Source organism: Macaca mulatta, chromosome 1, assembly GCF_049350105.2.
Source record: "Macaca mulatta isolate MMU2019108-1 chromosome 1, T2T-MMU8v2.0, whole genome shotgun sequence".
In the NCBI taxonomy this organism is placed as follows: domain Eukaryota; kingdom Metazoa; phylum Chordata; class Mammalia; order Primates; family Cercopithecidae; genus Macaca; species Macaca mulatta.
In genome coordinates, this window is record NC_133406.1 from 124,580,498 (window position 1) to 124,603,780 (window position 23,283).

At 46.1% G+C, this 23,283-nt stretch overlaps 1 protein-coding gene across 1 annotated transcript in view; it reads right to left on the minus strand.

The window, feature by feature from the left end:
* Positions 1 to 443: 443 nt before the first annotated feature.
* The window catches only part of VANGL1 (VANGL planar cell polarity protein 1), a 52,203-nt gene continuing 29,363 nt past the window's right edge, over positions 444 to 23,283 (minus strand). The window contains exons 5-8 of the mRNA XM_028830038.2: positions 11,630 to 11,763; positions 10,086 to 10,218; positions 8,633 to 8,867; positions 444 to 3,006 (exon numbers count right to left, since the gene is read on the minus strand). Of these exons, the coding sequence (XP_028685871.1) occupies positions 2,746 to 3,006; positions 8,633 to 8,867; positions 10,086 to 10,218; positions 11,630 to 11,763 (763 nt within the window). The 3' untranslated portion in view covers positions 444 to 2,745. The remainder of the gene's footprint in view (positions 3,007 to 8,632; positions 8,868 to 10,085; positions 10,219 to 11,629; positions 11,764 to 23,283) is intronic.

The following is a 23,283-nucleotide window of genomic DNA, read 5'->3' on the forward strand; positions in this document are numbered from 1 at the left end:
GCATACAGAACTTTTTAACATTCAGTTCATGGACTATAAAAATTGTCCTATCTTCAAAAGTACACATTTAAAAACAAATTGTCTACCAGTTAAAACATCACCAGGGAAGAGAGCAATCTCAGACATAGACTCCTCACTAAGTTCTTTAACACTCAATGCTCTAATTTTAATAATGTAGGTTGAAAATTATATAAAAATCTATAAACATTTAAGGCAAATGAAATCCTGTCTCCTATAATATGAACGTATGTTCTACTAGCCTTAGGGCAAAGTTTACCCCCTTTTAAAAAGAATAGCCTACCAGTTCCAAGAATTGAAATAAAAACGCATTGTGTTCAATTGTGGGATGCAGCTTTCTGAAACCTTAAATCTTTTAAATGTCATTTACATTGTTCCCACTGCAACAGTAACTCAAGCTATAAAGAGGTTGAAAGTGCAAAGGCTTTACAAAGATCCTGCATTTTATTTTGTTATTCTTTCAAAAAGAACTCAATACAAAGTCAATGTAAAAAAATCAATACTCAATTTAAAATAGAAACAGTAATTTCTGAACGTCTGACATTCTCCTATGCAAAGACTGGGAGAAAGAGGAAGGGGCAGAGGGAAAATAAATTCTTTAATTTAAACTTTTCTTCACCCTGCTGGGAATGCACATGCCAGAGCAAATGAATCCAGCTTAACCCCTTCTGGACTGGTCATTTAAGATAGGGTTGGAAGAACAGTATTTTAGAATGGTGGTGAACAGTGTCATTATTAACTATATGTACACACACTTATGGCACTTGGAACTGCTCTGTATCCATGACGTAGCAACCTCTGACACAGCCCGTCTCACACTTGCCATCCCTTACCCCATCTCCCAAAATATTTCCTGAGAAAGACATTATAAGGAACTTCCAGTTTGAAGGGATCTAACAGCAAAAACTAAGAACAAAACACCATGGTTCCATGGTATGTGTTTTTTATAAACAGAACCACATAGTTGAATAGTACATCTTGGCTCCCTGCCACACCTACGGGCTCCCCCTTCCTTCTTCTCCAGCATGTCTTTTCAAGCTGAAGGCTGGTGATTGAAGAATGTTGTTTACTTTTTCAGGTACAGGTGTATTACAAAGATCCAAAGCCAATTTTGATTTTTACAATGACACAAAATACTGTACCACTTGTGGAGTGCATGAAGCAGTAAGGGAGTAAGGGGGTGTGCACACATACAAAGAGTCATCCTGTACTACAGCAAGGTGGCTGATTACCTGAAATACTGGGAAAAACAAGAGTGAACACTTTCAAAGGTTTGTTGCAGATATAGGAAGGCAAATGGAGGCAAAGGCAGCCCAGTGCAAGAGGTCCGGATGGGGCTCCTGAAGGAGCTCCCCTGCAGCAGGGCTCCGCCAGGACGGCTCCTCTGCCCACAACCCAGTGTCTGCTCCCCCAGGGCCAGGGGAAAGCCCACTGAAATCAGCTGTGTTTAACAGACAGACCACAGGTGAATCTTTCTGGACAAGAAGATGGGCTCCCTACTCTCCTTTCCCCAAACTCTGCAGAGTGTCCACTTTCCTTCTCCCCACTTTATCAGCAACTAAGAGTGGGAGCAAAAACCAGCCCCCTTCCTGGTCCTGAGTGGCAGAGGCAATGAGTTGCACAGTGACTGTGGTCAGAAAACACAGGGACTGGAGAGCAGCAGTTGCCAGCATGGTTGGCATGGTTTGGTCTCCCTTGGCAGGGCAGCTTGCTATAATCTTGGGGAGAACTTACCTCCCCAGGAAATGAAGTGGCTCCAAGTTGCACCTGCCAATCCCAGAGTCACAGTGTTAGTCTCCCCTGGTTGGTGTAGAGCAGTGGGGAGGAAAACTGGGCAGTGTGGGGCTCCTGCTGCAGCCTAAAGGGGGCATTTCCGCTGCCTGCTCTCCCTGTGCTTTCCCTGCTGGGCACCCCACACTTCAATATGGAAACAATGCTGGGACCGACTTGAGTCTTCACAAAGAGCTGGAGGGCACACATGGAGAGCCAGGGCTGCCAGCCAGGTGGGGGCAGGACGGCATGGAGGCCAGGTGGGCAGCTGCAGGGCTGGGAAAGGGCTACCTGCTTCAAGCCAGGAGAGGGGTGGGATCAGAAACAGGGCGTGTAGGTTTTCTCTTTGGGTAAAAAACAAAATCAAACCACTTAATAGCTGTAAACGAGAGTGCACATTTTTTGTTGTGATCTTTCTCTGAAGAACCTAAGGCAACAAAGAACAAAGACGAAGGCAGGTATCTCCTGAACTGCCTATGACTTTCGTGGGTGATGTGATACTGGACATTAACATACACAAATACATATGTGGACGTGTCGTGACTGGTTTCCTGAAACAGAATAAAGATGTGTCCCCTGGAAGTCTACAAGTGGGCTGACCAGAAGCAACGGGGGACGTGGTACTGGACGAAAGGCAGGAACTAGTTGTTGTAAGGCGAGGCTCCCAAGAAGCACCAGCTCCACTTTGGTTTACAGCTGTAACAGAAGCTCCAGGGAACGGCTTCTTGAGAAGTCTCATCGACAAAAGTCAGATGTCATCAGTCATTTTTTTTCAGGGTGGACAACCCCTGCTTCCTTCCAAATAAAGTGCAGATGGTCAAAGGATACTGGTCAATCATCTGCCAGTTTCAGTCAGCAATGAAGAAGAATTTTTTAAAAAAGACACCCCTCTGGCATAGATATATATCTCTCTATATATTTTCTTCTTTTTTTAATAAAGCCACAAATATAGAACTTTTAAACTGATGTCTCAGACTGTAAGCGAAGGACAAATTTGTGAGATTTGGGGTCTATGAACTCTTCAGAGAGTATGATGAATGGAATTTTCTTCACATTGACTACGAGGCTGAAGTCCAAGCACTTAAGGACGAACACAATTCCATCCCGTAATCCATTAGTCACAGCCTCGTCACTGACAAGCCTCCACTGTGTAGAGAGCCAGCGGTCCTTGTCATACTGCAGGGTGGGGCCCGCACTGAGGTACCGTTCTAGGAAGGCCTGGAAGCAGAGGAGAAAGGCTATTAGGGAAGAACAGCTCGTTTTAAGGGCAGTCCTGGCTAGGCGGCTAACCACTCTCACACCTATAAAGAACCTTTTCCAAATAAACCAGCTTAGACCAGAGCCCAGCTCATCACACTGAATTCCCGTCAGATCCTCACAACTGAGTCATTACTGGGGAGGGAAGACTTCTTGGACTTCTTCACTCCCCTTTACCTCCTACCCACCAAGGGCAAGCATAGTGGTACCCACGGAGGGGAGGGAAAATGGGGTGGCTGGGGTCAGTGTCTGGCTGGAAGCCGTTATGGCTGCATCACTCCATTCCTAGGGTATGGCCCTACTGGACGTGTTTCTCCATGTCTTCCTCCTCCTGAACCAAACATTTCTCAGGGCCAGGGCCATGTCGGGCCCAAAGGAGCAGTCAGGAAATACGAGCTGAATATATTTGCATGAACAAGAATGCATGATCTACCACTTATTGGCAGTGATTCTGCACAAGTCATTTACACTCTCTATTAGTGGATGCAGTGACACTACCTGAATCACAGGGCTGCCATGAGGATGAAAGTGTTAGCTCTCAAAAAGCACTCATAGCAATGCCTGGCATGGTAAGCAAGCAATGGTTATTCCATGTTGGGCTACGTGGGCACATGGCCAGTCCAGGAGATGTCCAGGCCTGATGCCCCCTTCCCTCTCCTGAGTTCTCTGCTCCAGTGGCACCTGGCTCGATAGAGTTCTGATACATGTGCTGTTCCTCCAGCTAAACACTGTCATTCAGCTCATTCTTCCCTGCCCTTCAAATCTTCTTAAGCCTCCTCTCTTGAACCTCTCAGGCAGATTAACATGTGCTCCTCCAGGTTCCTGTAATCACTGACTCTCGTGTGACCCTTTACTTTCAAAGTGATCGCTGACTTGCGTGTCCGCTCCCCACACTACACTTCACTCTCTTGAAGGGCAGGAAGTATGTTTTTTTTTTTTAAAATTTGAATTTCTAATGTGCGTAGCACATACTAGGAGTTCAACAGCATGTGAATTAAATCAAATAAATACACTGATTTAGCCATGAGGGGAAGGAAGAATGAAATGAGTCAGTAATACAGATAGAAACATACTGGAATATATCAATCAGGTCCCAGACAGAGTCAAGAACAGATTTTGTTTTGTTGAGACAGTCTCACTCTGTTGCGCAGGTTAGAGGTGGCAGAATCTCAGCTCACTGCAAGCTCCATCTCCAGGTTCAAGTGATTCTCTTGCCTCAGCCTCCTAAGTAGCTGGGATTACAGGCACATGTCACGACACCTGGCTAATTTTTGTATTTTTAGTAGAGATGGGGTTTCACCATGTTGGCCAGGCTGGTCTTGAACTCCTGACCCCTAGTGATCTGCCTGTCTTGGCCTCCCAAAGTGTTGGGATTACAGGCGTAAGCCACTGCGCCCGGCCAAGAACAGTTTTTAACTAGTATCCTCTTTTTATTTTTGAGGCAGAGTTTCGCTCTTGTTATCCAGGCTGGAGTGCAATGGCATGATCTCAGCTCCCTGCAGCCTCTGCCTCCCATTTCAAGTGATACTCCTGCCTCGGCCTCCTGAGTAGCTGGGATTACAGGCATGCACCACCATGCCTGGTTAATTTTTTTTGTATTTTTAGTAGAGATGGGGTTTCACCACGTTGGCCAGACTGGTCTCGAACTCCTGACCTCAGGTGATTGATCCGCCTCAGCCTCCCAAAGTGCTGGGATTACAGGTGTGAGCCACTGTGCCCGGCCTGGTATCCTCTTTTATTCACACCCTGCTGCTACTGCCAGGTATATTTTTCATGTGGAGCATCTATTGTAAGGCAGAAAGTAAGGCCTTGCATACTCTCACACTGCCAATATAAATATAGCTCTTACGACTCATAAGAAAAAGAAAATAACTCAACAATTGGAGAAATGAAACTGAAACAATAATTTTATAGAAGAATAAATATTATTGGAAAGTTAGCATATAAAAATTTTTCTATTGGAAGGGTGCGGTGGCTCACGCCTGTAATCCCAGCACTTTGGGAGGCCGAGGCAGGTGGGTCACAAGGTCAGGAGATCGAGACCATCCTGGCTAACACAGTGAAATCCCCTCTCTACTAAAAATACAAAAAAAAAAAAAAAAAAAAATTATCTGGGTGTGGTGGCGGGCACCTGTAGTCCCAGCTACTTGGGAGGCTGAGGCAGGAGAATGGCGTGAACCTGGGAGGCGGAGCTTGCAGTGAGCCGAGATAGTGCCACTGCACTCCAGCCTGGGCGACAGAGACTCCATCTCAAAAAAAAAAAAAGAAAAAAGAAAAAAAAATTGTTCTATAACATTATTAACTAAAGAAATATAGGCTGGGCGTGGTGGCTCACGCCTGTAATCCCAGCACTTTGGGAGGCTGAGGCGTGGGAGGCTGAGGCGGGCAGATCACGAGGTCAGGAGTTCAAGACCAGCCTGGCCAACATGGTGAAACCCCATCTCTACTAAAAATACAAGAATTAGCTGGGTGTGATGACAGGCGCCTGTAGTCCCAGCTACTTGGGAGGATGAGGCAGGAGAATGGTGTGAACCTGGGAGGTGGAGCTGGCAGTGAGCTGCGATGGCGCCACTACACTCCAGGCTGGGCGACAGAGCAAGACTCCATCTCAAAAAAAAAAAAAAAAAAAAAAAAGAAGAAGAAATATAAATTAGAAGAATTAAAACTAACTTCCTCCTCTTAGATGGGCAACGATTTAAAACAATAACATCCAATGCTCCCGAATATGTGGGAAATAAAAAATCTCAGATGTTAGAGGCAAAGCATGCAAAAGGAACACCCCTTAGGAAGGCAATTTGGTAGGATCTACAACGCTGACCTGGCTTTTCCTCTACTTGAAACCTAGGCTTTAGAAATACTTGTACAAACACATACGTAAAAAAGCATTCACCGCAATGTTGTTTAAACCAGGGGTTGGCAAACTTTTCCATAGATGTAAATATTTTCAGCATTTCAAGCCATATTCTGTCACAACTACTCAACTCTGTTGGTGCAGAGTGAAAGCAGCCATAGGTGATACATAAATAACAGGGCATGGCTGTGTGCCAATAAAATCTGATTAACAAATACAACCAGCCCCTAGCTTTGACTAATGAAAACTCTTAATCCAAATGTGCATCAACAGACAATCAGTTGAATAAATCATGGTATTTGGTAGAATAAGATGTAGCTATTACCAGAAATGAGTTTTATCTGTAGTTAGATCTGTATGAGTAAGATCTGTATGTACTGACTTGGAAAGACAGCCAAGGGATAGCTTTAAGAAAAAAAAGCAAAGTTTTATATATCTGTATCTCTCTACATATATAAAGATAATATACATTATATAGAGAGATGTAGTATGTAAATATCCATCTATGAATGATATATATAGGCTATCAATCAATCAATCAATGATATATATAGGCTGGGGCAGTGGCCTGTAATACCAGCACTTTGTGAGGCTGAGGTAGGTAGATTGCTTGAGCTCAGGAGTTCGAGACCAGCCCGACTAACATGGCAAAACCATGTCTCTACCAAAAAAATACAAAAATACGAAAACTGCCAGGCATGGTGGCATGTGCCTGTGGTTTACACACACACACACACACACGCACACACACACAGAGATTGAGAGAGAAAGAAAAAGCAATGACCTTATTTCTGTTTTGTTTTCCCAATTCAGCATAAAAAACATCCACAGATATTTGAAAGAATATATACCAACTCCTTATCCGTAAAAACTGTTTTGGGGCGGGGGATGAAAATTTCATTTTCCGCATATGATACTTTTCTTTAATGTTTGGATTTCTATGCCAAAAACAGCTATTATTTTTAATTCAGAAAAGTATAAAATTTTTAAATGAAACAAAAAGCAACCAGGAAACTTTCTAAAATCTTGTAAAAAGAAAAACAACTGTTTTGGTTCTACATGGTACAAGCCATCATTTTATACCTGCAGACATATTTTCCTCATTTGCAACCACAGTATTCACATGTTTCTGAATTCTATTTCTTGTAACTTAGTATTCTAACAGATTCTTTCACGATTCAACAGGTGATACACCATAATTTATAAGCCACTGTTATGTTTTAAATTATTTCCCTTGTGGAAGTATTACAGATTGTTTTGCAAAACACCACCTTTGTGTATAATCATGTGTATATATTATTGTATTAAATAGCTTTCCTAGGAGAGAGATTAGTGAGTCAATACAGAAAACTTTTTGGTTTCTTACTATTTCTACATTGCTTTCCTAAGGGTAGTTACTGGTTGACAATGTAACCAGCAGGATACACATATAGTGCAACGTATAAACAGAGGTCCTTATAAAAAACAGCTACCAAATGTTACATGCGTGCCACATGCCAAGCTCATCTACTCTCTACCATGCAATTTACATGCCATGTTGCTATATTTAATGTAATTCTTACACAACAACCCTGTCAGAGAGGTATTATTATTATCCTCATTGATACAAGAGCAAACAAGTGTAGAGGAACTGAAAGAGTTAATTCATGTGACATACTTAAAACACTACCTGTCATATGAAGAGGCCAGACTAAATTGCTATTATTACTATTGGTAAAAATAATGCTATTGCTTTGTCAGGCATTTTGGGCGTTACAGTGTTAGTTTTACCGAATGGTCTTTTAGATTATGGTATTTAGCACACTTTAGGGATATTACAAGAAACAGACATGTATCTAATAGAAGGTAGAATAATTTGAGCACAGTCACAAACCAATTAAGTGGGGAGCTAGGATTTGAACCCACCTCTCTGTAGAGAAGTCAATTGCTATATCTTTACTCTATTTTGCCTCCTTGGCCACAACCCTCTATTAGATACCTGGCTGTTTCTTGTAACACTCCTTAAGGTGTCCTAAATATCGTAATCTAAAAGACCACTCAGTAAAACTCATTCTGTAATGCCCAAAATGCCTGATGGCATTTTTTTTTTTTTTTTTTTTTTTTTAAGATGGAGTCTCACTCTGTCGCTCAGGCTGAAGGCTGAAGTGCAGTGGTGCGATCTTGGCTCACTGCAAGCTCCACCTCCTGGGTTCATGCCATTCTATTTTTTACCAATAATAATAAGAACTATTTAGTCCATCCTCATCATATGACAGGTACCGTTTCAAGCACTTCACATGAATTAACTCTTTCAGTTCCCAAAACATACAAATGAGATAGTTACTAGTATTATCCTAACCAATTAACAGGTTAAGAAACTGAGGCACAGAGCTATTGCCATCTGCCCAAGGTTACACATCTAGTTGGTGGAGGACCCAGGTTAGAATGAATCAGTTCAGCTCCCGAGTCCACAATGCACCCCTAATCACTATTCTGTACTGTCTCCAATCACTATTCCGTACTGTCTGCAAGTGAAATTCTCTCCTCTGTTAGAATCCAGAGGCCTTCAAAAGGCACATTTAAAAAAACAATTGTACTAACATAGTATAAAGTAAGCGAGAATCACTAATTCGTATTACTTGACATTTTAGAGAAGCCTTTCGATTTTATCACTTCTAGTAACACGCTAAAATTCAACTGGCCAAGCTCAGTGACAAGCCAGGATGACGGTGGCAGAGCCCGCCCGGAGCAGCGCACCTTGGGGGTCATGCCGTTGGTGATGCAGAAGGCCAGGTGCTGCAGGATGCTCTCCATGCTGTGGTAGTGCTGCTGCCGGGTGGTGCGCAGGTACTTCTGGAGAGCCCTGGCCATGGAGGGGAAAATGGCCTGGGCGGCCTCCCTAGGGTCCATCACCTCCCCTGGGGCTTTCTGCTGCTCCTCGACCTGGAGACGCTGAATGTGGATGAAGGCCTCTTCCACTGCAACCACCAGCCTAGAAGGTGATGCAACACTAAGTAATTAGGATGGTGCCTGCCACAGGGTGAGTGAATAGAATGACACTTGTCCACCCTGCTGCGGCCTGACCTGCCAACATATTCAAGGCCCAATCACGCTGCTTGCATCCTTCCTTAGCTGTCCCCCAGAGGGTGGAGAGGGAGGAAGGGAGAAAGAAAAGCAACAGCAAAAATAACATGTGGAACAGGGGCCCCAGGCGTCGGGGGGAAGGAGCCCCGGGACTGGGAGATGAACTCTGTTCTCAATTCTGCCACCAATGAGCTTGGGAAACGCACTTAAGTCCTTTTTTCATCTCTGCAATGGTTAGATGAAAAGAGTTCTAAGGCCTCTCCAACTGGCTGTAAAAGGCTCTGTACAGAGAGAGGCGGCTGGTGGTGCAGAAGCAGCCCTGCAAAGAAGCAGAGCTGTGTGCTCCCTGGTCCAGCCACCCACACTAGCAGCCCCTGGGAAACAGGAAGAGGCACAGCACACATGATGGAATGCACCTCTGTTCCCTTCAGTGAATATGACCTGATGGTGAACACCAGCAAGGGTCCAGGGCTGCAGAACAGGCCCACTCAAGTGTGGGCAGGGGGCCAGGAGCACCAGCACCACCCAGGAATCTGTTAGAAATGCCATTTCTTGGGCCCAACTCCACACCTACTGAGTAGGGCTTGTGCAGGCAGAGCCTGGAACCTGCATCCTATATTTGAACAGCCCTCCCAGTGATGCTCATACAGGCTTCAGTTTAAGAAACACTGGAGCAAGGTGCACTCCAAAGGTGTCCCCACAGGTCATGTTTTTAAACAGAAACCTCATTCTAGCGGTAAAAAAGGAAAGATTAAAAGTCTACAAGAGGCCGGGCATGGTGGCCCACGCCTGTAATCACAGTACTTTGGGAGGCTGAGGCAGGCAGATCACTTACGGTCAGGAGTTTGAGAACAGTCTGGCCAACATAGCGAAACCCCTTCTCTACTAAAAATACCAAATGTTAGCTGCGCGTGGTGGTGGGCGCCTGTGATCCCAGCTACGTGAGAGGCTGAGGCACGAGAATCGCTGGAACCTGGGAGGCAGAGGTGACAGTGTGCCAAGATCTTGCCACTGTACGCTAGCCTGAGCAACAAAGTGAGATTCTGTCTCCAAATAAATAAATACATAAATAAATTAAAAATTTAAAAGTCTATAAGAGGGTACTGGCATCAGGAGGGCAGTATACCTTGCTTTCCGCTTCTTTACTCGCCGTTCATGTTCGGCCTCTTCATAATACAACTCATTGTGGCTTGAGTCCCTGCGCCGAGCAGCTGCAGCAATCATGGCCCGGGACTGGCCAGTGGCATTGTTACTGGGGCCTTTGGGGAAAGGACAGTGAAAGAATAGTGTTAATACCACGAGGCTGGGAAACAGAGCAGAAAACTAGTACTGCAATCTGTCAATGTTGTCTACCCACCCCCTATGAAACACACATACACAAATCCTAAAGGTCACTTCCCAGGAGGGTGAACTGTGCCCCGGATCCGCATTCACTATGTCCAAGGCAAGAGAGCAGAGGAATCTCCCTAAACCCCAATCTGGTCAGTGGAAATGGAAAAAGAACTCAGAAGGGGATGAAGAATGCTTGACAATTAAAATGTTGGCCAAAAACAACACACAGAGTGTGCTGAAGAAGTTACCATCTTGGTTTGGCCATAAGGGCAGCTGGGACATCAAATTTCCGCAACAAGACAATGAGACAGAATGAGAGGGATGGGGAGAACAAGGACAGACAGACAAAAAAGAAAGTCAAAGGACATGAGACACTGAGTCTACAATGGAAAGCAAGCTATGCTGGAATGTCATGGCAGCTATAACTTTTACAGGAAATACCAATATTAATGACCCATTAATGAATACAGACTCAGAAGTCCTGTCCTGTCCTAACCATTGACCACCTTAACTTTTCAGAAACATAGGCAGATTTCCGGCTTTCTTATGGATGATCTACTTGGCTGATGACTTGGTTTCACTAGTGGGAATCTTTGCTAAGTTTTCAGATTACAGATTAAATTTATCAATCCTTCAGGCTTCGTGAGGGAGCTCACACCTCATATAGCCAAAAAATAAACAATTACATAACTGGGAGGATATTACCACCAAAAATTGACACTGTATATAAATCACTTGACTTGTTGACAATATAATCCTCTCCGAGGGTTTGTAAAGTTCTTGCCCTCACCCAATGTACCCAGTAAGAAATGACACCGCATCCTGTTTCTTGCACTTAACCATCTGATACCCTGAAACATAGCTTGGACTTACCCAGCCTGGCCTCCAGCCTCCTGCCACCCACTCAACTCCGGCTCCTAGCCACGAGTAAGAAGTGCCTGTAGGTATCTCACCAGATGCCTGAACTACTGAGATTTCTAGTCTTAATGATTTAGGTAGCTTTCTGAGTCTGTGGGTAATGTGCACAAATTTTGAAAAGCAACCCTTTCCTAATAGCTTCCAATATAAGGTGAGCCTGGCAGAAGGCAGGAAACACACACCACTGCTGTTTTCAATCATAAAATCCCAAAATGAACAGGCTTCCCACATAGGTAGATGGTAAATCAACACTTCTCTAAAAATGTGTCTGCCTACATAAAATACAGAAATTGTTCTGAAACGAGAATGTACCATAAAGGTAGGCCCAGAGAGGAAGCAGAACCAAACGTACCATGAAGCTTAAATAGTCACCCAACTGTGCCCCTATGAGCACTGCAGACACCCTTTCAAGGCACATACCATCTACATTGTAGACTTTCAGCCCGGCCATGTGCTTGGCTGCTCGGAATTTGGAGGCTGTTAGGAGGTTTGGGTTATAGATGGTGAAATCTTTGTAGTAATTTTCTAGGACCACCAGTGCTGCTCGTTGGATACTGAGAAAAAAAGAACAAAATTAATGCAAAGCTTTTTCACTGAATACGCAGGTCCTAAATGACAAATCCTCTTTTGGAGGAACACAACATCAAAGATAATCTCATACAGAAGTCCACTGGGTTCTACCACACCTCTGGTCTCCAGGATGAGAACTTAAAGCTGAAACTAAGCCCCATGGCCAAGTGGCTTCTGTGCCCTCTCCTGGACCTGTGATTAGCCGCATTCCATCTAGCCCTTTGTTGAAAGAGGAAGAAGTTGTAACTCATAACTTACATTTAGTTTTAGGCACCCAAGAACTTTTTCTATTTTTCCTCGGTTTACAAAAGAAGAAACTGAGGAACCCCCCAAAGGGGCAAGAGGCTTACTAATGGTTGCAGGGCTAATAAGTGAAAGAACAAAGTATAGATTCACGTTTCTAAGGTCCTCATTCAAGGTTTTGTCCCGTAGGCCTCGGTGCCCCTGGGTATGAGGAATCCTGGAACTTAAGTTTTATACAGACCAGAACAACTGCAGCCATCCAGGGCAGAGTGTACTTAAGAGGGCCTCAGCCGGGCACGGTGGCTCACGTCTGTAATCCTAGCACGTCGGGAGGCTGAGGCAGGTGGATCAGGACTTTGAGACTAGCCTGACCAATATGATGAAACCCCCTCTCTATTAAAAATACAAAAACTACCCGGGCATGGTAGCACATGCCTGTAATCCCAGCTACTCGGGAGGCTGAGACAGGAGAATCACTTGAACCTGGGAGGCGGAGGTTGCAGTGAGCCAAGATTGCGTCATTGCACTCCAGCCTGGACAACAAGAATGAAATTCAGTCTCAAAAAAAAAAAAAAAAAAAAAAGAGGGCCTCCACTGAGACCACCTGATCTTTCTGGGTCCCCCTGCCCCTTGGACTGCTATCTCTGGCCTTTGGCAGAGGGGTATGAAGGTGACTATCCATGTTCTGATATTCTAGGTCTCCAACCTATCCTCTGCTTGGTCGTCAGAGAGCAGCAGGAGAACAAAGAACAGGTACCATCAACAAGTGGGAGAGAGGATGTGGGAGGGCACTTACAATTGGAAATGAGTCTAGACAGCAAAAGAATATGCTCTTGGTCTACGGTGCATGACACTTGCCACTTTGAAGAACACCTTGCAATGATACAGCAAGGGCCTGCACATATCTGATTCTCATTTCACCCTCAGTCATTCGAGGTAAGAAAATTGAGGCTCAAAAATCTATGACCTGCACAACAGCATGCAGTCAGTAAGCAGGAGACCTGGAACTCTGATATGATTTACAAACCTCCAAGTTGGGCTTTCCGGTAACATGCAGCCTCTGTGTAACAGTGTACGTGCTGACATCTCCAACCACCACCATGTTAAATACCACAGATATATTTTTATCTTGCCCTTTAGATTTTCCTTTCTAGTACTCTGCTAAGCAGATCGGCTTACAAGGATTATTTGCAGTAGCCGGAGCACCAGGACGGGGCTCCCTTTGATTCCTGGATGACCGCACTGTGTTCCAACACTCTCAGGGTGGCTCAGGGATCTTCACTTCACACCAAGGCAAGGGAGCTCCTAAACCATCTGCTGGAAATTCTGTCGACCCACCCCTTTGGCTCCCCTTGGAGCTCTGCTTCAAGACTTTAACAGAGTTGAATCTGGAAGTCAGTCAGCTAACCTGCTTAAGAGCAGAATCACGGCAAAGCTTTCTGAGTTATATCCCCGGCAGTGCCTGCATTCAGTTGGTACTTAACGTTGTCCTAGATAATGTACAGTCATGTGAGGCTGGGGAACACTATCAGGGGAAATCTGGTGAGACCAACTTTGCATAATGGAAGTAAAGCTAAGACTCCTAACAGCAAATCTGCATTTCAAAAATTTTGATCATTCAATTAACTCAGTTGCTCACTCGTCATTCCATATTTGAGTGCCTGTGTCTGCTAAGCCCTGGGAATATCAAGATAGACAGAAGGAGCTCCTCCTTAGTCAGTACATGGAGCATGAACCCCATGACAGTGAGTGTGCTCTCATGCTGGAACACGTGGGTCTAAGTAACCACGGAGAAGAGCTTCTGGCTGCCTGGGACAGGGTGCAGCCTTCCTGAGGAGGTGGCCTTGTGTGGAGATTTGTGTGTCACGAGAGCTCTTCCTGCAGAAGTCCACTCTGCTTGCCCTGAAAGTCTCACCTAGCAATCTCCAAGTCAATGTGGCTCCAACCCTGTCCTTGCCCCCTGTCCACGGCATTCTCCAGAGAGGCAAGTGTTTTTTTATTCCTACCCCATCCAGATATTCATCGCAGCCCTCTCGCTGCTCTCTCTCTCTACACACATACACACACACACACAGACACACATACACACACAGACACACACACACACACAGACACACACACACAGACACACACACACACAGACACACACACATACATGCTCCCTGGTGTGCCTAGCTCAGCTCTCAGCCCTGTGTGTGCCTTTTCCAGAGTGCCTGGGCTTTGGGAGGCAAGGAGCCCCTCTGCATGGCTGTAAGACTCAGTTTACACACACACACCCACTAGGGTTCAAACCCACTTCATCCCCTCCTCTAATGATACAGAAACATCTCCAGGTCCCTGGGTTCCCAATAGAAAAGTATTACCTTGATCTAAATTTAAAAATTAAAAGGCAGTCATCAGAAGTTCTCCTCAGAACCATCTCCAACTCAAAACTGTCTTGTGGTTGCTGAGTTTTGGTTTTCTGTTCAGCGAGGCTGTGAAGAGGGGCCAAGGGAATCCCACTAATTCAGCTGGGGCCGGTGAGGGGATGGCTGGGTCGAAGCCTCCTGGCTGTGTCTCTCACCCTCCACCCTGTGAGTGCGATGCACTGCCCCGAGCAGTGGCTTCTGTCTCCAGCAGGGCTCCTGGCCCACTGCCTTCCAGCATGGGGCCTCAGCAGATGCTCTCCAAATGGGCCAGCTCTCCAAATGAGCCAAGTCCACAGCCTACCTGACAGCCCCCTCAGAGCAAAGTCCTGGTGTCCCAGGAAGTGCCCAGGGTGGGGGCGGGTACCGTGAGATGCCAGCCCTGGGTGTCACAGGCACAGCTCTCACAGTCCTCCCAAGGAGTGAGAGGCTTTGCTCAAAAATACCAAACAAAAGGAAAGCGCAGGCGTCCTGCACTCCCTCTGGCTCTGCCCTCTCAGAGAAGCAACGGGATGACTCAGAGCCTGGCCAGCTCCCAGGCTGAGAAGCCAACGCTGGAGCTGAAGGGATCTCAGGGAGAAGTTGATAAACACCTGCAAGAGTGTGCATGCTCTCACCTACAGAGGATGGTCTGTCTGATGCCCAGCATATCTAGCAATATTAGGGAATGAGAATTTCCAAGTAACTAAATAAACATGTAACTCAAGTGCACGACTTAAATAAAATGGTTGTGACCTTTTGGGATAAAATCCAATATGCCTTTCTTCATCTTTTATTTTTTGAGACAGTCTCCCTCTGTCACCCAGGCTGGAGTGCAGTGGCATAATCTCGGCTCACTGCAACCTCCACCTCCCAGGTTCAAGAGATTCTCCTGCCTCAGACTCCCAAATAGCTGGGACTACAGGCACGTACCACCACGTCCAGCTAATTTTTATATTTTTAGAAGAGACGGGGTCTCACCATGTTGCCCAGGCTGGTCTTGAACTCCTGAGCTCAAGTGATCCGCCCACCTTGGTCTCCCAAAGTTCTGGGACTACAGGTGTGAGCCACTGTGCCGGGCCTTTCTTCATCGTTTTGAAGAGAGTGAGGTCTGTGATGTATGATTTAAGTCTTCATGATTACTCCAGATGATTACGCATCTTAACACTTAGCTGTGCCATGTACATAATGCAGTGAAGACACTGGGTTCTATCAGGAGGTGGAGGCCATCTATTCCCACTCTGTCCCAGGCTGCAGCAAGTGTGAATAGGTGAGGTTGTTTTGTTTACATTTTTTTCTACATTCTCCCTCGCTACTGGCTATCAGTCATTCCTAATTACTACGCCATGGCCTCGGTCATAGCCCCAGGAGGCCAGGACGCAGGGAGCAGCCATTCCCTCCACTACTGTCAGCGCCCAGCATTCCTCCTGCCTCGATTCCTCTCCACCCTCCAAATATGGAAGGAACCACAAAGCCAACGCAGGACTGGCTTCTTTCAGGAAGCCTTTTCGAATCCTCCAGGCCCCGCTGATCCGTCCCTAAACTTGCAGTATCGAAGATGATGACACGTGACTTGTGATGTCTTCGAGGAAGGTAGTCTTGCTCCTTCAACAAGCTCACCTATGCAAATTCCTGACACACAGGGGACACGTCCTTTGGTTCCTCCATGGGTATATAATACTTGCAGGCTTAGCTTCTCTGTTCATGCAATCTTAGAATTCCCACAGGCCTAAGATCAGTCCTGAATATGTATTTCATAAAATCATGGACTTTCAGAGGCAAAAAGGGCCCCAGAGATGAACAAAAGCAAATCCTTCTACAAACCCCAATCTCTAGACCAGACAATCTTGGGGAAACATGGGAAGCAAGAAAAATCAAGTTGGTTAGAAACTTGCCCCCTCTGTTATCACCATTACATTCAGAGAGAAACAGGACCCCTGTATTGCTGTCAGGGGGAGCCTGAAGTATAGACTGCAGACTTAGCCCCCTCAGAAACCTGTGACAAGGAGCATTTTCCCAAGATAGAGGACTCTGTGCTCAACTGGTGCCGCGTGCCAACATACCTGCCTAGTCACAACCCCAGGAAAGAAATACCCTCTCCCAGACCACATAGATGTGTGGAAAACAGCACATGAATGTACACCTAGTTGTGACAGAAATTCACTTGAGACCAATGCATAAAAACCTCCTCAACCGGCTTGGGTCTAGGCTGGTCCAAACTTGAACTCCTGGGAAAGACAGACCAGCAATGAGTCTACATAAAGGTCTAAGGGAATCTGACAGCTACATTTTAATTTAAAACTCACTGCTGACCACATTGCCTACTGGCCTACTTTCTTTGCAAGACAAAGAGGGTGGAATGAGAAAGGCTGTGGTCTTTTGTGTCTAATCAACCACGAAAGCACTTCCAGTGTTGTTGACAACTGTTATATGACTGCCATGGCAACAGAGAAGAGGGGCTCGCCCTTGGGCTACATTTCTTAAACAGACCTGGAAAGAAGCATCTCAAAACACAGTTCAAATGTTAATGCACAAAAATCTGAAAGACACATTTTTTAAAGATAAATTCTGAAGGAAAAAATACAAACCAAATTAATGCCCTGCATACCTAGACCATCCACTGCCTCCCCATGCTCTGTGCATGTCTGAGTCTGCACAGAGGCTGCAGAAAACGGCAGGCACAGTGCAATTGGTACAGACTCTGGCCCCAGACAACACGACTCCAGGCTCTCTCCCTCATTCATTCAACTTGAATGAATTAGTCACTTCTTCAAACCTCATACTCTTCATCTGCAGGATGGGAAGAACAGTACAGAAAACCCTGCTTACCAAGATAAGTGGGCTCCAAAATACTCAGCGGCATAAAATGTCTTACTGAAAAGCTAATGAATTGACTGGGGCAGGCCTGGTACAGGCAGCTACTCAGAACCTCCAGCAGCAGCCTGAGAGATCCAAGTATACCAGGTGCTGGCTGAGGTCGGCATCGCCCTAAGGCAGGTTAAGTCTCATGAGCTTAAATATCCATTGAGATGATTCCAAGTTCTATGACATTCTGAGACTTCAAAGCTAGTTGGCATTTAGACCAGGAAAAATATTGGAGACTTGGGAGTTCGCCCTCCACTTTCCTGCTTCCTAAAGAGGAGCAGCCCGCCTGGTTTAGGTCTATGCTGAAGATGAAATAACACATTTTAAAGTGCTTATTCAAAGTAAATAACTCATAAACGATAGCCACCATGAGCTTATATGGCCATATATGTTGAAGCGGCCAACTTGATCCCATGTGCGCCTGTACCAACCTCCCCCAGAGGCCCACCATGATGGTACTGCCATGGGAAATGAGCCAAGATGGGTCCACTCTGCAGTCTTCCTTAGGGACTGGGGCCACAAAGCTATGCTACTCTTTGTTTTTATGCAGTACTTCCTGCCAACTCTCAGCCTCCTGAAAATCAAACCTATGTATAGGGAGGCATCCACTATAGAAGGAGTACTAGATCCCAGAAGGTCTAGACTCCTGCTACCTACCCTGTAATCCTGTATAAGTCATTTCCCCTTTCTTGGCCTTTTCCTTGGCCTTTGATAAAGAGATAATACTGACTACCGCATGTGGTTGTTGAGAAGAGCAAATGAAATAATGACAGTGAAGGCATCTATAAACTATAATGCATTCTACAAACACAAAATATTATCGCATTACTAATAATGAGCATGAACATTTTGCAGCAGGGATGGGGTTGGTTGATGGCTAGAATATACACATAGTCCCTAGGCACAAAAGCATGACCTCACTTCAATTTATACTGAACCTCAAAATTTTAGAAATGGAAGGAATCTTAGTGTTCACCCAAGCAGAGATTCAAGAATTAGAGAAATCAAGAGTCCATCAGTCCAATCTCCCAATTCATATATCAATTATTTTAAAAAATTATTTAATTAATTTATTTAGAGATGGAGTCCCACTCTGTCACCCAAGCTGGAGTGCAGTGGCATATCTCAGCTCACTGCAACCTCTGCCTCCCAGGTCCAAGCAATTCTCCTGCCTCAGCATCCCGAGTAGCTGGGATTACAGGCACAGGCCACCATGCTTGGCTGATTTTTAGTAGAGACAGGGTTTCGCCTTGTTGGCCAGGCTGGTCTTGCACTCCTGACGTCAGATGATCTACCTGCCTTGGCCTCCCAAAGTGCTGGGATTACAGGTGTGAGTCACCAAACCTGGCCAATTTTTATTTTTATTTTTGAGACAGAGTCTCCTTTGTTGCCCAGGATGGAGTGTAGTGGTGCAATCTCAGCTAACTGCTTCCCAGGTTCAAGCAATTCTCATGCCTCAGGCTCCAGAGTAGCTGGGACTACAGGCACATGCCACCACACCTGGCTCACTTTTGTATTTTGGTGGAGACGGATTTTCACCATGTTGCCCAGGCTGGCTCAAACTTCTGGCCTCAACGGATCCGCCCATTTCAGTCTACCAAAGTGCTGGGATTACAGGCGTGAGCCACTGTGCCTGGCATCCATATACCAATTCTTTTTATAAGCTCCCAGATGACATCCAGCCTTTGATTGAAAAGAAAGTTCATTTTCACATTGAAATGACCTTTCAGTTCTACCACTGGTTCACCCAATGCTTTGTTCTGAACCCAAGTCACCCCTTCTCGTGAAAGCCTATTACATACTTGAAGGAAACAATTGTGGCCATAAACCACCTCCATTTTAACTCCCTTATTTTGTAGCTAAAGGAACCAAAGCCTAAAAAAATGTGTGCACACATGCACACATACACACAGATGCACACACAGTCCCTTCTATTTCCCATTCATTCACCCTCCTGTGAACTTGATTGTGGCTTCTGCAATCAAACTTGTACTCTTACATGTTATTAAAATCAGAAATTAACATTGAGCTTTAGAGCTCATCCAGACTGTTGCCCTCACACTTTATGGCCTGCAACTTCTCCCTGAGCAGGGAGAAGAGATGAAGACATCCCCTATGGACAAGTACTTTTCAAGTTTTAGCCACATCTTTTCAAATATGAATTTGATCCCTTCAGCTAGGTCAAGAAAAACAGCTTTCTTCACATGTGGAAAATGTCAAAGAACTTCTTGCATGCTAATTCCCCAAATATATGCCAGGTCATTCTTCTCATTACCTAAGTACATGCTGACAGAAAAAGCACTAAAAAGTTTTCTTGTCATAGAGTAAAATCTGCAAAGATCTCCTTTAAGGGCATGCAGTCACCATCCTGAAAGCCAGCTAAGAATGCTACATTCAGAAAAATCTTAATAACTAGCCTCTCCAACTCCATCAAAAGCAGTTATAAATGGTGAGCACCTGCTAAGTCTCCAGTACTGTGACCCGGATGTAAATGAAAACTTCCGGGGGCTTACGCTCCAATCAGTGGTGAGCACCACTCAAACAGTAAGTACAGTCAAGTGATCCAGAGACCATGACAGAACATGCACACTAAGAAGAGGGGGATGGTGTTCCCACTGGGGATCCACAGTGGGGGCAAAGCTGGACCGTTAAGTCTTACAAGATGAATGATGGTCACACCATGGACAACAGGCTGTAAAGCAAATTCCAGGCAGAGAAAGCAGTGTGAGCAGAAACAGGCTGGTATTAATCCTCCCAAACATCCACAATAGAGCAACGGGGTCAGTGTTCAGTCACAGGACAGCACAGCTTGGAGAAACCTGTAGTGGCAAATAGTGTCTCTCAAAATGTGCATCTACCCAGAACTTCAGAATGTGACCTTATTTGGACACAGGGTCTTTGCAGATGTTATGTTTAGTTAAGGTAGAGTCATTCTGGTATCCGTATAAGAAAAGAGGTGGCCAGGCCTCTTTGGCTCATGCCTGTAATCCCAGCACTTTGGGAGGCCGACAGAGGCAGATCACTTGAGGTCAAGAGTTCGAGACCAGCCTGACCAACAAGGTGAAACTCCATCTCTACTAAAAATACAAAAATAAGCTGGGTGTGGTGGCGTGTGCCTGTAATCCCAGCTACTAAGGAGGCTGAGGCAGGAGAATTGCTTGAACCTGGGAGGCAGAGGTTGCAGTGAGCTGAGATCGCACCAATGCATTCACGCCTGGGCGAAAGAGTAAGACTCTGTCTCAAAAAAAAAAAAAAAAAAAAAAAAAAGAGGACATAACAGAGACCCACACGGAGGAGGTCACGTAATGATGGGGGCAGAAACTGGAGTGACACAGCCGTAAAGAAAGGAACATGAAGGGTTGCCAGCAGCCACCAGAAACTAAGAAGAGGCAAGGAAAGATTCCTCCCTAGAGCCTTTGCAGGGAGCACAGCTGTGCCAACACCTAGATTTTGTACTTTCTGAGAAGCAGAACTTTTAAGCCATCCAGTTTGTGCTACACTCTGTTACTTCAGCCTTAGGAAACTAATGTACTTGAACTTAGGGAAGGAAGGGTGGAGGCAGGCTGGTCAATGGTAACTGAGGCTGCAGATGAATGCAAAGGTGAAAGTGTGGGAGGAAGGAGGGTCAGTGGACAGGGACAACCAAAGGCGGCCAGTACTGAAGGCTGCCCAGGCACTAAGGCCACTCATTACCTACTTTTTAAGGTGTGCCTGCTCTGATGGCTGCATTTTAGGGCCCAAACCTAGGTCTTTGAGAAAATTCTAAAATGCAGAACCCCTAATACAAGTTGATTCAGCTTTCTGTGAAAACCTCCAGCTAGGGTGCAATAGCTGATGCTCTCAGTTTTACCCACCTGCTACTTCCCAGAAGAGTCCGTCAGAGCTAATCTACCTGGATGTATGGGCTTCACTGCTCCCCACACTTGGAGATAAATGACTTCAGTCTGACAGTCAGGACCATTTGTGGCAATATTTGTGTGAGTCCCAGAGAAGAGAATATAATTAGCCCCTGGACGCTGAACGCCACCGCCTTCACTGACAACCAGGCACATGAGTGTTTATATCTCCTGGCCCTTCTGCCTTTTAATTAAAATGTTTGTCTCACAGCTGCATTTGGGAAGTTAGCTTACACAAGTCCCATAGACAATAGGCAATGATCACCTTGGAACTTGAGAAAGACAAAGAGGGGCAAAAACTGGAATTAGCTCATGTTTACTAACAGGTCTCATAACGAAGGCCTGGACTTGGTTGGACTTTCAGGATAGAGGAGGAGGGCCACACGTTTCTGCTTGAGGTCTTGAGACACAGGAGACTGCCCATTCTGCAAGGGGAAACAGATCAGAGGCTCTGTGTGGTGGCTGAGGCCCGTGGGAAGGCTCTTCCTCGGGCCACCTGGATTCACTCGTGTCCCGGGCCTGCTGGTGCCTCAGGTACACAGAAGTTTCAGCAGCCGAATTCTCTGAACCAATATTTGAAGGCTGGAAAGCATGCCTGGCTTTTGCTTTGAAATTCAAGCTGTGGACAAGCCCTGCAGGGTATCTCCGCTGAAAGATGAACAAGCAGATGGGCAGCCTAGGATATCTAATCCCAGAGCGCCAAGGAAGTGGAATCAGCAAGACTTGGGAATCACAGAATGATCTCCAAAGTGCAGTGTGGGGGACACCCACAGCGCTTCTCCATGAGTCCCTAATAATACCAATAAAACTACACCCAGGGCATGCCTGGAGGACACCATTCTCTATCAACACTGGGAGGAGTTTGTGAGAACCAGAAGTAGCTAACAGCTCATGCAATGACCTGGTTCTTCTGGTCTCAGCAACTAAGCAATACAAGGTTGTTAACATGGACACCCCTCCTGGGCTTAACACCACGGCCCATGGCAGTTCTGAGTGCAGAGACACACTGCTGGTCTCCTGCTGAGCGGCTGAGATAGTTATGGCTGAAGCCCTCTGGCTGCCTTCCCCACAGCACAGAGATGCTGGCAGAACTCCACCACCGGGGCACCTAGGAGACACGCTTCCCTACAAGTGAGGGGCTTGGCTCTGCCACAGTCTGCACGCAGCCCTGCTTGCAGGCCGCGACACAAACCTCGCCACGCTGCCACTTCCTTGCACAGTCCAACCTGCACTGTGCCTCCCCTGCCTGGGATGGGAACTCTGCTCTCTCCACGTCTTAAATTACAGTGATGAATTACACCAAGATAAACAACAGAGCCATGGGGATCAAAGACAGCGGCCTGCTTAGGGCACTCTAAGAGAAAGATTTAGATATGGACTCGAAACACCTCCACCCGACCCAGGATGCTGGACTGCCTAGTCTCTTCCTCGTGAGTACGCAGGAAGGAGCACACCATGAAGTCTGGAGTCTGAGGCTTCCGGCCTGCCCAAGTGGATCTTGGCTCCCCGAAACCCGGGCCGGAGCAGAGCCGAGTGGCAGCTCTGCAGCCGGGGAAAGGAGGCTGCAGGCTGTTTGCCCTCATGAGCACTCGCACCCCACCACTTTCACACTGTGTCAAGTCACACCCGGCCACTCGTGGTAAGTGTGGAGAATACGGGGCCTGGCCTGCAGCAACAATCCTCCAGGGAAACCAACAGCACAGCATTCAGGGAGTATGACCCATCTCCCAGGGGCTGGGCTCCTAAGGAGACCATGAAAACCAGCTTCACCTTTGCCAGCTCCTTTCCCTGTGAGTCCTCTGGGCCTCGGCGCAAGGCTGTGGGCAGACGCCGTGTGAGGGAAGCCATCCCAGCTGTGGCCGCTGGCAGGAGGCAGCTGAGTAAACACAGGGCTTCAGTGTGCAGCACCTTACACTCTCATTAAAGCCACTTTTAACAGGCACCACAGCACCAAACCACAAACGGCAGCTCCACTCCTGCCTTCAAAATTCTCCCACAGCAAAATAAGGCCTGAGCAAAACCCTCCACACTCTATGTTTTAGCCCTTACTTGCTCTTGTCCTTTGCTTTGCTACGGAGTGGGGCTGAGGACTGGAAGAATATCTTCATTAAAAAGT